The 15,324-nt window shown below is 37.6% G+C and overlaps 1 protein-coding gene across 1 annotated transcript in view; it reads right to left on the bottom strand.

Annotated features, from left to right (window-relative positions):
• The window catches only part of LOC118797459 (myelin basic protein-like), a 93,334-nt gene that overhangs the window by 53,857 nt on the left and 24,153 nt on the right, over positions 1 to 15,324 (bottom strand). The window contains exon 2 of the mRNA XM_036556828.1: positions 10,670 to 10,728. Within this exon, the coding sequence (XP_036412721.1) occupies positions 10,670 to 10,714 (45 nt within the window). The 5' untranslated portion in view covers positions 10,715 to 10,728. The remainder of the gene's footprint in view (positions 1 to 10,669; positions 10,729 to 15,324) is intronic.

Raw genomic sequence — 15,324 nt, 5'->3', positions numbered from 1 at the left:
TAGCTGTGTTTAAAGTTAAATCAGTGCTTCCATTGTCTTTCTCTTCTCACTTTTTGTTATGTTAGTTTTCGTGCACTATCATATGTCTGTTGTAGCTCAGTATTTGAGCATTATAGTTCACTGCTAATGCTTAATCCGGACGTAATCGCTACTCTTTGTGAAAAGGGCCCATGGCCATTAGATCTTTACATTTTGACCATTAATTACTTCTTAAATTCCTCTTACTTAACCATTAATTACTGCTTTTGTGTCCCTCCAAGTAAAGTGACAACCTTTACTTGTTGTCACTTTACTTGGAGGGACACAAAAGCAGTAATTAATGGTTAAGTAAGAGGAATTTAAGAAGTAATTAATGATTAAGTAAAATGAATTTAAGAAGCAATGAATGGTTGATTAAGAGGAATTTAAGAAGTAATGGTCAAAATGTAAAGATCTAATGGCCATTAATAATCAAAGTCGCGTAAAAAGGAACACATTTTTTTGCCTTTTATAAGGTATGAACTGCTCTGCGTCTGATGGAAACAAGTGGAGATTTGAGCATAAATGATAAATCAGCTTCAGTGCATGAAACCAGCCTACCAGCACCTCATTTACATATAATTTACATGAAGAACACCCTAATTCATGCAGATGTTTCAGTAGCCAGCCAATAAAACGGCAGTGTTTGGCATGAAAGCTGATGGCCGTGCTCGAGGGTGGAGTTTGATGTCCAGCAGTGAGTGCACTCCTCCCCTGCTGACCAAACTTAATAGTATTAAAATGAAAACAACTGGAAAAAAATAAAATGTGAAATAAAACAAAATACTCAGTGTTGTTAACATAGTAGAGTGATTGTTTAGTGTAATTAATTTCCTAAAATAAACGCTGTATTATTGCAGTGTATGATCGAAGCTGTGTTTGTGAGTCAGTAGTATGAAACAAAAGCACAGTGTACTGTGTCTTTAAATGGAACATGAAATAGTTGCAGCACTTGTTTATATCAATGTGCATGTAAAGTACATCCACTTTTGTACTGGACTGTCATGCACACAAATTAGTATTACTGATATTTTCTATTGTTGTTCTTATTTTTGCAATTACAGATTATGTTGATAATAGTTTTGGTTAATTAGCCACATATCCAGCATTTTATGCCCAAATTTACATGCACTCGTACCAGATATGAGTTAGTTTGTACAGACATGCCAAGATGAAAGTGATGAATAACAAAACCGTCAGTGAATTTGTGTGCGCTCATCTTACGGTCAGATGTGACCATAAGCATCTTTAATGAACAAGAACCAATGTGAGAAAAGTGAAGCAACTGAATATATGGAGGTGATGGAAAGTTAATTAACAGATAATTAGCGGGATTAACACATTAGTGCTAGTAAGTTATCATGTTGCTTCTTTATATGAAGAAAAATAATTTTAGTTAATTAACAATGTAATAAGCAGCAGTTAGTACACAGATAATGAGTAAGTAAGACATAAACTAATGACAAACTAACTTATGACCTAACAGTGTACTTAATTACTAATTGATATGTGCTTAATCAATTACTAAGTAATAGCTAATGCTTAATGAAGAGTTAACTAATAACTAAATAATGGAAAATTAATAGTTGATTATTATATATTTAATGATTAATTAGCGACCCTTAGTGTAAAGTGTTAGCCCTAAAACACTTTGCATGTATTTGTGATCTATATATTTCTGACATACCTTAACATTGATTAGTTTTAAACCAGAGTGATGTGGCTTGGTGCACTAGATTGTTCAGCTATGTAACAAATTCAGTCTGGGTGAGTGTACATTTTATCCAGAGGGAGCAATCTAATGTTGAACATGATGAAAACACAGAAAAAAAGACTGTCATCATGTGAGGGCATTCATTGTCAGAAAATTCACATTTTAGTCAAGGAAAAACACAGTACTCCCCAAGTTCAGATCTGACCTCTTATATAGGAGTCCCTTTACTCTAACGGGAGTCCTGGGACCACTCCAGCCCTCTTCCTCAATTCAAATCCTGCATTTTTGTGGTTTTATGTACCAAAAACAATCTTAAGTCTTCTTTCATTATCTTTTTCCTAACCTCTCTTTTATTTTGTAGAATTAGGCAAGCTGTTACTGTGCCTTTAAGATCTCTGATAACTGTTACCTGTGACCTCTGATTGGCTGCGCTGTATTTTGCCTAAAAAGCAGTCTTGGCTGAAATAGTCCTTCAGTGTGAATGGGAGAGGTAAACTGCTGTAAGTCGAACAGGTGCACTATATAAAAGTGTGCTGTTTTTTTGTAACATCTCAAAAACAATGAATTTTTTTGCAGTTTTAGTTTCCATATATGAACTGTACAGACTGAAGAGTGAGGGGTACCTTATTTCACTGGCCATCACAAATTACCTCTGCATCTGGGGTCCATGCAGCTGTATCTGTGGACCAGCCTGATAGAGTTTGGCTGTTCTAATGAGGTAAAGAGGAAGAGCAGTGGGCAGCAGGTCAGGGATATTATGCTGGAGCACTGACAAAAGTGCCCACAGCCACTACACTAGAGCTTAGACAGAGCTTAGCCTGTGCTCAGTAAACAGGCACGTACTCACGCACACTCAGTCTATCTCAGCTAATAACACAATGCCTGGCAACGCAGAGTGTCTCCAGCCACTGCTGTCGATAAAGCTTTTGAGTGAATGGACAAGACCTAATGTGGAATCAGTCCAAGTGATAAAACACCAGGGAGAGAGAGCAAGAGAGCGACGGTGAAAGAGAAGGAGACCAAACTCTATTAGTTTAGTTGCTTCTAGGGCATTACCATGTATCATTTGTTAAATATCATCACAATATTGGCTTTTGCAATAATGATATTCTTGAAGGCTGCAATATGCAAATGAGCCTCTACCCACACACAGCCAGATATATGTATGAGTGCAGGTGCAAGTGTGGCTTGTTGTGACCACAATATGTTCTCATAACAGCTTCTGTAGCTAATGTATTGTTACATTATCCACGGTGGTTGCTAAGATGTTGCTAGGCCACTGCGATGGAATCCCAGGTGGCTGCTAAGGTGTTGATAGGTCATTGTTATGGTATCCCAGGTAATTGGCAAGGTGTTACCAGAGCCGTATAGAGAGAGAGTTGCGTCAACTCCGTTCACTCCAATGGACCATTTTTTTTTACAGCAATGGCGAATCGTGGAGCCTCTCAATAGTTCCAGGAAGTTAGCAGCAAATACTAGCAGCGCAGCTGAGTTGCAGCAGAATAGACCGGTTGTGATGCACTTTTAAAGGGTAAGACATTTAAAGAATCAGTTTGTACATAATAAGCACATCTGAATCAAATTAACGTGTATATTAAAGTATGTCAGTGGATTATCCCTGATTAAATTAGTAGATTTAAGAAACTTTAACAGATAACAGATTAGGCTGGGGTACTGAGTGAAGTTAGCAACCCATAATGTTAACCATAAACAGCACAGTAATTGTAAAATCCCTGCTCTTAATGTCATTTCATCCACCGTTGTTGAATCTTAGAAAAGTCTTCTAAACGTGATTTTTCACGGGGTGGGTGGGAGTTAAATATTAGTTAAATATAATATTGGGGCACGAGCTTGTAGAGTGGAGGTGGAGGAGATAAAATGAGAATATCGTTATCCGTTTTGGAGTACGAGCTAATGTAAGTTACACAATAAAAAGAAAGAGCTATTTTCGTGATACGTCACTATTGATGTGGATTTAGAGCGCATATTGGAGACTTTAAAGAGTAAACAAATATAAGACTTATGGATTGAGTGTTTGCAGGCTTTGTGATTCTGTTGACTGTTATCTGTACATTATGTTGCAGTTTAGTTGATTTTGGATTAATGGCAAGAACCACAGGGGGATTCAACTCAGCCTAGAGACTCCCTACAATAAGACAGCACCCCCACCCTGCACCCTGAGTCTCAACTCACTGGGTTTTGCAATTCTTTACCTGTTCCTTATTTTTAATGAATAAAACATTAAGCTTCCCAGTGGTGTGGCTTTTGTTTGTGAAACGTATGCAGTGTCACGTTGTTGTTGTAATCTTTATTGATGGTAAGTAATTTAGTAATTGCTCCTGCTGACTTGAGCCATCAGTTTTTTCTTCTCTCTGTGTCAGTGGAGAAACCAAACATTTTCACTCCTTTCTCTGAGCGATTGAAGCATCTCCAAGCAGCAGACCAAACCATGGTGGGGACAATATGCAAGGACAACATGGAGAAAAGGGCACAGACAAACTGCCTGCCAGGCTACTCATGTTTGAGTTCGTTATAGCTTTATTTAATGAATCCATCACAGTAAATATGTGCATAGTAAAAAGACAAGATATATAAAATATGTTTATAAGTGTACAAACAAATATAAATAGACGTGTTTATTATGTCCTGTCCTGTCTGGATGTGATGTATTTTAATGTACGCTTTTTAATACAGATTTTTTGATATGCTAGCCAAACAAATTTCTTTGGCTCCTTCTCCTTCTGTCCTTTCGGAATTTACAGTAGTCATCAAGTCATTAAAATTATCTAGGCCTTGGGATTACTGAAACAACCATTAATTAAAGATGTATTTATGTAAATTATATTTATTTATGTTAAAAATTAATCTGATCTCAATTTTGAAACATTCCTTCTCTTCCCCTCCCTCTAAGTATATCAATAAACATTAAGATATGACGGATCTTAACTACCATACAAGTTTAAGAACATAATATCTATAATACTGAAAAGTCAAAGCAATGAAACAACGAAAACACACTTTGAAACCATGTTCACATTAACCTAACATGTCAACAAGGCAGGTAACGATAGCTGTTTAATCCTCAAAATAGTAGCGAATTTGACTTGAAAATATATCATATTGTTGTAACTACACACACACGTTGGTTTTCTATATAAATATTGTAAATCAGTGCATTTATTGACTTCAAAGTACCAAAAGATGCAGTTCTGTCGCTGAGTGTTTATGGGTTTAAATTGTCTGCAAAGAACTTCCTGGAACTATCTGAAGTCTACGTGAATCACGTGACCATCAAGCATTTTGAACCTCCGTTGACGCTACTCTCTCTCTATACGGCTCTGAGTGTTACTAGGCCGTTGCTGTTGTATCCCAGGTGGTGGCTAAGCTGTTGCAAGACCATGTTATGGTGTCTCAAGTGGTTACCAAGGTGTTGCTATATATACACTAGCATGTGTGTGTATGTCTGTATGTAATGTTTATATGGAGCAGTGTGTGAAAATGTGAAAAATAAAACAGAACAGTTTTTGCCAAGCTTTGTTAAGCCAGCTTAACCTTTTAAATGGCCCAGACCAACCAGTGGGTCCAAAAACTTAATACACATTTCCATAACCTAAGAATAACTCAGCGAGCTTGCATTGTAGTCCATGTAGTTATTGAATAATATACCTTAATTTGTAACATGCTTGGGATTTTAAGTAGTTAATAAATAAAGTTCTTTCCCATCAAAGCATTCTACAGGGGTGCTGTTTTACTTCAGCTGAGAAAACTGAGTTTGTGAAATGATAACCTGGAGTGCTCACTCATTTTGCAGCATATTTTGCCTTCTCACATGTGCATCTGGTCTCCAGAAACGGATCAGTTCAGATCGTGTTTGAGGCTTGTTCCTTCTAACTGCTGTGTCTGCTGCCATTGCCATGTATCTCTCATCAACATGTCCTTGTGACCCTGCAAATTCACACCCTGTTTTAAAATGCGGTGGAAAATCGGTGCAAAATTGGCCACTCTGAGTTGCTCAAACTTTAGTAAATCAAACAAAATATGTAATCAGCCACATGTATAATATCCCCACCCACTTTTGGCGCAATCTTCCCACATTGTATGTGCTGCTCACTCAAATGCATAAGGATGAGCTACAGAAGTGCATTTAGCATTTTACCATGTACATGGCAGAATGTGTCTCATTTTTCCCTGAAACTGACGCAAAAGGTGCAGTACATCAAGCCGACAGTGTTTTTTACTGTGTGCTATGAGCATCATGATCAATGACAGCTCAGTGAGCATTCTGATAAGCCAGGGCATTCATGTAATTCAACAAGAAGTATTTTTGTTGGAATAATGCGGGCCAATCTTTAACCATGACTGATTTCATAATGTCTTTTAAATATATTGTAAGTTATATTGTAAACCCAATATGAGGTAAATAGAGTAAACCTTTTTCTTTTTCAATACTCACACCACAGTGTAGAACTCTAAGGGCCTTCAGAAGTCCTAAAGACAGAGAGAAAAAACAAAAAACAAGAGATAAAAGAGAAAGAAAAGCAGATAAAGAGGGAAAGAAAGAAGAATGAGAATAAAAAGAGAGAACAGAGAGACGACAGAAAGAGCAAGGCAAAAGAAAAAAAAGAACGACGTAAGAGAGAGAGAGAGAGAGAGAGAGAGAGAGAGAGAGAGAGAGAGAGAGAGAGAGAGAGAGAGAGAGGGGAAAGACTTGGCAACAGAGCGACACAAAGATAGAAAAACGAGAGAGAGAGAATACGAAAAAAGAGGCAACAAACAGAAATAAGAGGGTGAGAAGAGAAAGGGAGAGACAAGAAAGGGAGAGATAAAACCAAAAGAAAAGTGAGAGAATAAGGAAGGAGAGGGAGAGCAGCAATGAGAGAGAGAAAAAAGGAGAGGGAGGTAAAATAAGAGGAGAGAAAACAAGAGAAAAAAAGAGAAAGTACAGGGGAAAGAAAGAGAGGAGACAGAGAACAAGAGAAAAAAATAAGGGAAGGTAGAGAGAAAGGCAAAAAGAGAGAAAAAGCAGGAGAGGGAAGAGAGAAAGTGTACACAGAGACAAAAGCGAGAAAGAAAAGGGAAAGAAATAACGAGGAAAGAGAGGAAGAAAAGCGGGGGAAAAAAAGAGAGAAAGAGAAGCATCTGAAAAAGCATTTACAGATGTTCATTATGATAGGAGGTGGATGGAGTGTCTTTTCAGAAAGCCCAGTGCTATTCTTTGACTCCAGATGCGCTATAATCGTTCACAAAAATCACATTTTTCACACTCTCTGGACCCCTACAGTTAAGTGCTGTTGTCGCCATTCTGAAAATTTATTTCTTTCTGGCACTGTTAGTTATTTTCACAGCCACAGAGAACCACAGCTGTGGCATTAAAGATGCGAATGAGACTGAAACAGGAGTTGCGCATAAGTCTGAAGCACAAAGGAACAAGAAGACTAGCCCTTAAGAGCACGTGTGATAAATCTGGTGCTTGACCTTTCAGCACATTTAATCACTAAAATCCTCTGGAATGGTTCTGAAACAATCTAGGAACCAAATATCATTCATCATTTAGCTGTAGCGTAAAGCAATGACTACAGATTCCTGTACAAAGAGAATGTTGATTCTTCTAAATTTCTACATAATTAGTCGGTGAGATTTAGTTGTTCAAAGCTTTTTTAATGTGAAATGGTTCACTGAAGAGAAACTTGCCGACTCAGATTTCTTTAGTGCGGTGGAGATAGGAACCAGAAGTGTCAAAGGCAAATAGCCATTATATTTATTTTTCAAAAACACCAGTGAACCTACATGTTTTTGTGTGTAATGTTTATAATGGTAAAATAGTGGTAATTCTGAACAAAAACAAGTTCTCTTTGAGGACTATTTTACATTACAACGCCCTGCATGTACATCTCCTCCATAAATGGATTTAGAAATAAGGCCAAAATCTTATAATGTCTCAGGCTTCAAACAGGGCATTCATAACCATTCCATGTAACACCTTCCTGTGAGGTAGTTAGAGACATCTGGTTCCTATCATCACAACTGTTAACAATTTCTCTAGAACAGAGCATTTCACAACAAACCCCTCTGAATTTATATCCTAATCATTTAATCACACAGAAATGTATAGAATTTGGCAGATATGCCCTTTAATGTAGTGACAATAATATGAAAAACAATGGTGGCAACACAATACAATGGCCTCCTACAATGGTGCCACAGTGGCCTCTAGAGTGAGATTTTCCTGTTTAAGGACTAGACATAAATAATAAAGATTAGGATGTATATAATGTGAGTCAGGTAAGTACAGCCATGCTGTATTTGAATGCTGCTGCTGCTACACCTATACCACAATGCTGTAGCATAATTATGCATCACTCATTCTGCTAAATAGTTACAGTCATATGCAGTGTTGGACATACCTGGCCAAAATAACATGTTTTGTTGAAAACAAGTACACACCCTCTAAAGAGAACACATTTCTGCACATTTTAATAAACAATTACAGTTTATTTGCTGAGTTTAACATAATGGATAAAAAAATAAATAAAACTAAAAACATGGCCTGTGAAAAAGTTATGGTACATTTTATATTGTATTTATTTTCAATAAAGTCAACAAAAAATAGAAATTAAATCGTGCACTGAAATTTAAAAAAAGGAGCATATTTAAGTTTGTTCGCTGTACAATATGTCAACAAAACATGTGACCGACCAGGGGTATTCAAACATTTCAAACGACTGTAGCTTTGACTTTAAGCTTGACTTTGATTTGATTAATGTTGTTTAAGAAGGCAACATATTTTTCATTTATGAATTTAAAATGTCAGTTGGCCCATTAAAGAATAAATAAAGTTATTTATATTGTGGCTCTAATAGAAAGTACTGGAAACGTGTTAGTGTCATCAACTGCATCATCAACTGTGAATTATCACTGTATGAAAAATTTAAAAAGGAAACTTTACCACCATTTTGCTGCCTTTATATTTAATCAGAAAACTGTGTCTTGAAGAATTCACATAGTGGGTGGAGTGTGCAGACTGCAGCAGTAATACAGCAAAACAGTCTCTGACACATTCTTTCAATTTGACTCAGCTAGCGTTAGTTGGTCTATTGAGATGCTTCTCTCAGTACTCCTTGTATGCCATTTGACTTGTTTTATGATGAACATTACTGCTCCTGAACTGTTATTTGAATATGAAGTTCTAAAAATGCACAATTAAATGTGTACCATGCTGGTTAGCTGCCATCATGATATAGTAATTAAAATTAGTGAGCTAATGATAAACTTCATGAAAATATAGTAAGACTATACATCCAAGACCATCAAATAGTGGTCCACCATCCAGGCCTTTTTTTCAGTCTTACTTAAAGTTCTTGGCTAAATTTGTCATGTCATTCATTTTACTCAAGAGTGTGTAAATAGAGCACACAATGCTATGATAATTTTCACAAAACAGAAGAAATAGAAGAGCGATGCGAAGCAGGTGAAATGGACCACTGTGTGGGAGCATTTTACAAAGACGACAATAATGTTTCCAGAGGAAGACACATCACAGCCAACCATCTCTTCTATGACGGCAAGGAAAACTTAGAAGGCTTCACGCAGAGGCTCTGATGATGAAATGATTGAAAAAGACATCATTCCAATAAACACTGTCAACAGTAATGGGTTTCAGAAGATCATTAACTTCCTCGAGCTAGGCTACCACATCCTACATCCTGAGTAGTATGGAGGCACCCTTCAGATAAAAGGCAAATTAAAAGCATAAATAGCTTCAGTCAGTGCTGTGGTTCTCACAACCAACTGCTGGACTGCACTGACCACAGCCAGTATTTACAGTAGGACTACTGCTGCTCCTGATTTGAAATAAACAGGAGCAGGCAGAAAAATCTATGAGCACAAACGTAATATGAACTTTTTATTCTCATTTTTCTCTTTATTCTTCCTATAAATCAGTTTGGATATTTCATTCAGCAATCAGATTTTTCCTACAGTGTCTAAACAGTGTTTAAAGTCTAAGACTTCATGAATCATTTTGACAGTAAAAGAAAAGAGAAATACTGATGAAAAACAAAAACTTGCAAGTCAGCTTTTTATTCAAGTTTTCCGTTCCTCCCTAAACGCAGTTACATTCTGATGCCCACAGCTGAACAAGAAGCTTCACCTTTGTGGAAAAGTGAAGATAATAAACATTTCCATTATCAATGAAAAGATTTTCAAAGTCCAAGATTTTGAAATTTTGATGTGGGCCGTTTTGGATCTATTATAATTTCAGTCAAAATCTTGCCTAAAAATGCTATTTAAAATGCTATTTTTGACCATTTTGGCCAAAAAATGTCTGTGACTGTTGGTGCAACTCTAGAATCAATACGGAGGCATGCTTTATGACCAAAAATATGTGCACACCCAAACGTTTGAGCCCAGCCCCTTAGTTCCAGTGAAGGGTAATGCGGAAGGCCCTTCCCTGGTTCAGCGTGACTGGGTCCCTTTGCACAAAATAAGATCCATAAAGACATGGTTGGATGAGTTTAGTGTGGAGGAACTCCAGTGGCCTGCACAGAGCCCTGACATCAACCCCAATGAACAACTTTAGGATGAACCAGAACACTGACTGTGAGCCAGACCTTCTCCTCCAACATCAGTGCCTGACCTCACAAATGCAAATTTTGACTGAATGGGAACAAATTCCCACAGACACATCAAAATCTAAAATCTTGCAGAAAGCCCTCCCAGGAATAGTGGAGGCTGTTATACCCACAAATTGGTGGCAACTCCATATTAATGCCCATGATTTTGGAACAGGATGTCCAATAAGCTCATATAGGTGTGATGTTCAAGTGTCCACATACTTTTGGCCATAAAGTATATCTGAAGGCAAAACTTTGGGATCAATCCAACTCCATATCAGTCCAAACTCTGTGTATCTGTGTGTGTGTGTGTGCACGCGTGTACCTTGGTCTCAGATGAAGGCTCGTGTTTCACCAGGTGCTGTCCCATGCTGCCAACAGCAACTGCAGAATAACACACACCAAAATTAGGAACAATGACATACTCAACAAAGGCTGCACGACAGTTCTTAATTAATTGGATATCTCAACTTTTTTGCTTCTAATCAAGATCACAATTTTCACTTAGATTTTTTCAAAATATCAACTTGGGTGAAAAAACATAAAACGTGGCCTGTCCAAAAGTTATGGTACATTTTAAATTTTATGTTTTTTCATCAAATACAATAAACTGAAATTGTGCACTAAGAAAAAGGTCATATTTAGGCACGTTTGTTGCCTGTAGTGGATGTATAACGTTATTCACATTTAAAAAAACAAAACAACATATAATTTGACCAGAGGTTTTCAAACTTTTAAAAACAACTATAACAGGTCTTACAAACATATGGCATATATTTTTTTCTCCGTTTTTTTTTCTCCCCCAATATATTAAACTCAACCAATAAATATAAATTGTGCACTTAAATTTACAGAAAAATGTGAATTATTTTCACTTAGAAAATTAACAGAATATGGAATTTGACTGAGGATGTTCAAACTTTTGCATACAACTGTATATGCCTATGTACACTTTCTCTCTCACACACTCTTTCTCTCTTTAATACAGTCTAGCACATACACGACAAAGCTGATCTTACTTATTGTACTCCAGGAAATAAATAGAAAGCTCACAAAAGGAGAACTGTTTAAAATTCCAAGAGTCAGAGATATCTACGTTGTGGAAACATAAGGTCGTTACATCAGAGAAAGTGTACTTGGCATTAAGAGCTTGTGATACAACAGTATTTTCACTTTGATAGCAGGAGGTCTAGCACATTGTTCTTTAGCGACACTTTTAGCGACGCTTCTCTAGCAGCTAATGTCAAGGTCAGAGTGCATCCTTGCACTAGATAAGTCAGTGTCTGTAGCTCAAGCACTTAGTAACAAAGCAAAGCCCTGCATAACTGTGTCTGTGATAATCCATCTCTGTTAATGCATGCAAGCAGGTTCAGGTCAGGTTCACCACCAGCCAGGCCGTTTAGCAGCACCGCTTGGGCCTGGTCAGGTCGGTTCTCAATGTGGCCGGTACAGGTCGAGTTCGGGCTTCAATTTCACACCTGTGCAGACCTCTAGGTCAAACATCTCCCTTTTCTCCACCATCCGGCTTATACATTTTTGTTGAGGTGGAACATCAGCACAATGCATCATTAATAAAAAAAAAGTGTCCATCAGAAACAGCACAGCAGATCGCATCACCTTGCCTTCTCATGCTTGTGGCTGGTGCTGATTATGATGGGAGTGTTCTGGTTTTGACACAGTCACTCCCTCTTTGAGCTTGTGTTTTTTTACACACAGTGTTAATGTTTTATCTTCTTTTAAAACAACATATTTGTTGTGAACATATTATGCTTTTTAGTCCATTATTGTTTATATCCCCTTAAAAGTTTTAATATTTTATTTATAACTGTGCTTGCATGTGTTTTATCTTTAGCTCTGTTTTACAGTGACCTTGAGCATCTTTAAAGGCGTTTACATATACATTTCTTCTCATATTTCAAATCCTGTGCTAAACTTCTGAAAGTTCCTCTACAGCTGTCACTCTGTCAATCACACACTCTGACTGAAACTCACTCATATGACATCAGATAACTGCACTAAATCAGAGGGAATTTGCTTGACATTTAAACAGCTCGTTCAGAGCTGGAAGCGCCAGTGTGCGAGCAGCCGACTAACTGAACCGAGAAATGAGCCTCACGCACTTCGCTATTGGTGGTGTCGCACAAATTATTGTACTATTTGGGTGGTGGATCATTCTCAGCACTGCAGTAACACTGACATGGTGGTGGTGTGTTAGTGTGTGTTGTGCTGGTACGAGTGGTTCAGACATAGCAGTGCTGCTGAAGTTTTTAAACACCTCAGTGTCACTGTTGACCTGAGAATAGTCTATTAACCAAAAATATCCAGTCAACAGTGTCCTGTGGGCAGCGTCCTGTGACCACCAATGAAGGACTAGAGGATGATTAGCTTATACTGTACAGCAAGATGAGCCATCGTCTCTGGCTTTACATCTACAGGGTGGACCAACAATGCAGGTACGTCTAATAGAGTGGACAGTGAGTGGACACAATGTTTAAAAACTCCAAGGTCAACACACTTTCCAAAAGAGCTCTCTAAAAGCACAACATACAGTCACTAATCATACCAGCTGCCTAATAAAGAAAACTCTGATGAGGTTTTTTTCCAATGAGACAGCAGTGTTGCTCCCCCACTTAAGAGATGAGCTGATTGTTGTCACCAAGAACCTAAAGGAGGCAACCCTCTCCACCTCCTTGCCATCTGAAGGTACATCTATCATCTCTGACCATCAATGTGTTTGTCTTGACACCTATAACTCTACCATACAGCGCAGAAGACCTGTTGGATATGCCAGCAGGCATTACTCCAGCAGATGCAGAGAAAGGCCTTTTCTCTTTCTGCTGCCTTTGTTACACTGAAACTTGGCTCAGTGAATCTATTCCAATGCTTTCCAACAAGCAGACTTATCAAGGAAATTGAAAGAGGGCAGAATTTGTTTTCATATTTGATGAAAGTTGGTGTACTGACATCAGTGTAAAATACACAGTCCAAACATTGAATCTCTTTTCATAAACTGTAAATCATTTTTTTTCTCAAAGAGGAGTACGCAGACCTGTCCAAATAAGTGTTTGAGCATAATAGCCGATTTTCAGATGATCACCTTAACTGAAGCTCTATAATGATAATAATATTAAAAGCTTGAAATGTTTTTTTTGTTTGTTTTTTAAATAGCTATTAATGGTTAGAAGAGAACAAGTCTGGTTACTTATTGCTACATTGCATAGATGAATCGATTACCATCCACAGCACACCTGATTTAATTGAATAAAGAACTCATTAGCCCAGGTACTAGGTACTGAATGGTAACTGTAAATGCTGTTCTTCAAGGAGAGGTTTGGAAATGATTAAGCTAATATACTCACACACATAAAATCATAGTGTACCATTTATTTCTTTACTTGTTTTTATTGTTTTTGATTATTCTGAAAAAATAAATACTCACTGTGACATATTTTCTCAGGTGCTTAGGACTTTTGTACAGTACTGTATACCCCAAAGTAAGTGCAAGGATGGAACAAATTAAACAAATAACCAGAGCAGATAACAAACTCTTTTCATTGTTTTAGGGGACAGAGGCAATCTCAGTCAAAAACTGCCCAAATACAGACAACGCATCATTTGCCCAACAATGGAGACCACTGCTACAATATTTTAAAGAATGCATATCGCTCTGTTCCCTGTGCAGACTTGGGCCTCTCTGATCACTGCCTCGTTCATCCTCCCTCCCAATCTACAGGCCTGTGCACAGTATTATGAAGAAGTAAAATTAGGCAATGGATGAGCTACAGGTCTGTCTGGAATATAATGATTGGAATGTGTATGAGAATGCAGTCCATAATCTGGACAAATACACTGACACGTTGGTATCTAACATCAGCTTCTGTGAGTACATCTATATGCCCACTAGGACTCATATCAAACACAACAATGACAAACCCTGGTTTAATACCAACCTTAGACAGTTGCATCAGTTCAAACAATAGGCACACAGACCTGAAGACAGGACACTATATAAGCAGGCAAGGAACGGTAACAAGAGAGATCAAAGCAGCCGACGAGACCTACTCCAGCATGCTGTCAGCCAATGGCCCAGTGACTGTGTAGAAAAGCCTGAAAAAGATGACTAACTACCTACTTTTACTCAGGACTATGTCATCGTATGGAGTTCCGAGACATGTTGACTTTAAGTACATAATAAATTCTTAAATGAGTGTACTTGACCTTCTCATTAATAGTACATTATATGAAAAATATATACCACAAAACAATAATATGCAGTCATAAAATGACCACATGTACTAAACATAACAGAGAAAGAAACAAGGGCACAAACGGAGCTGTCAGGTTTTCAATAAAAAAAAGAAACCTGTAATGCAAGTTTAAAGCGGTCAAATGCGCTTGTGCTCTGCGAACGCTGAGGGCTAAAGATAACACAAAGCCACACTTTAACAGGTGTTTGATAAGAGACAATACAGCATGAACAGGTAAAGCAAGGGAATGCAAATGCGTTCTCAGAGACAGAGGTCAAACCAAGAATATATGACTGACAACAAAAAAAGAAAAAGTGTTTAAAAATGCAGTCATGTCCCTGCTGTACTGCTCATGTTAAAAGTGGACGAATCTACTCATAGAAAGTTGTTATTATTTATTTATTTATTTATTTATTTATTTATAAGTTTACACATTTGAGAATACCAGTGCAGACTCTGGAATTATGAAATTCATAAATATTCCAATCACAAATATTGTGCTTCTAGCACATAGGGCTCCCAATGCTGCATTGCTTCATATTGCTTCAAAAGCTGTACATAGCGTTTGGCATTAATGGTAATGCTGGCTTTTGAACTGCGTGCTAATAACAACACGAATGGTCCATCTCTTCTTTAGCCCGGCATGCATGATTTCCAAAAATTTTTAAACAAGAGGACACTTTTCCACTTCACCTCAGTCCATTTTAAATAAGCTTCAGCCCAGAGAAGGCGG

This window comes from Colossoma macropomum, unplaced genomic scaffold, assembly GCF_904425465.1.
Source record: "Colossoma macropomum unplaced genomic scaffold, Colossoma_macropomum, whole genome shotgun sequence".
Classification (NCBI taxonomy): Eukaryota; Metazoa; Chordata; class Actinopteri; order Characiformes; family Serrasalmidae; genus Colossoma; species Colossoma macropomum.
Note: the sequence above shows the minus strand (reverse complement) of the source record. Positions and strands in the feature narration are given on the sequence as shown.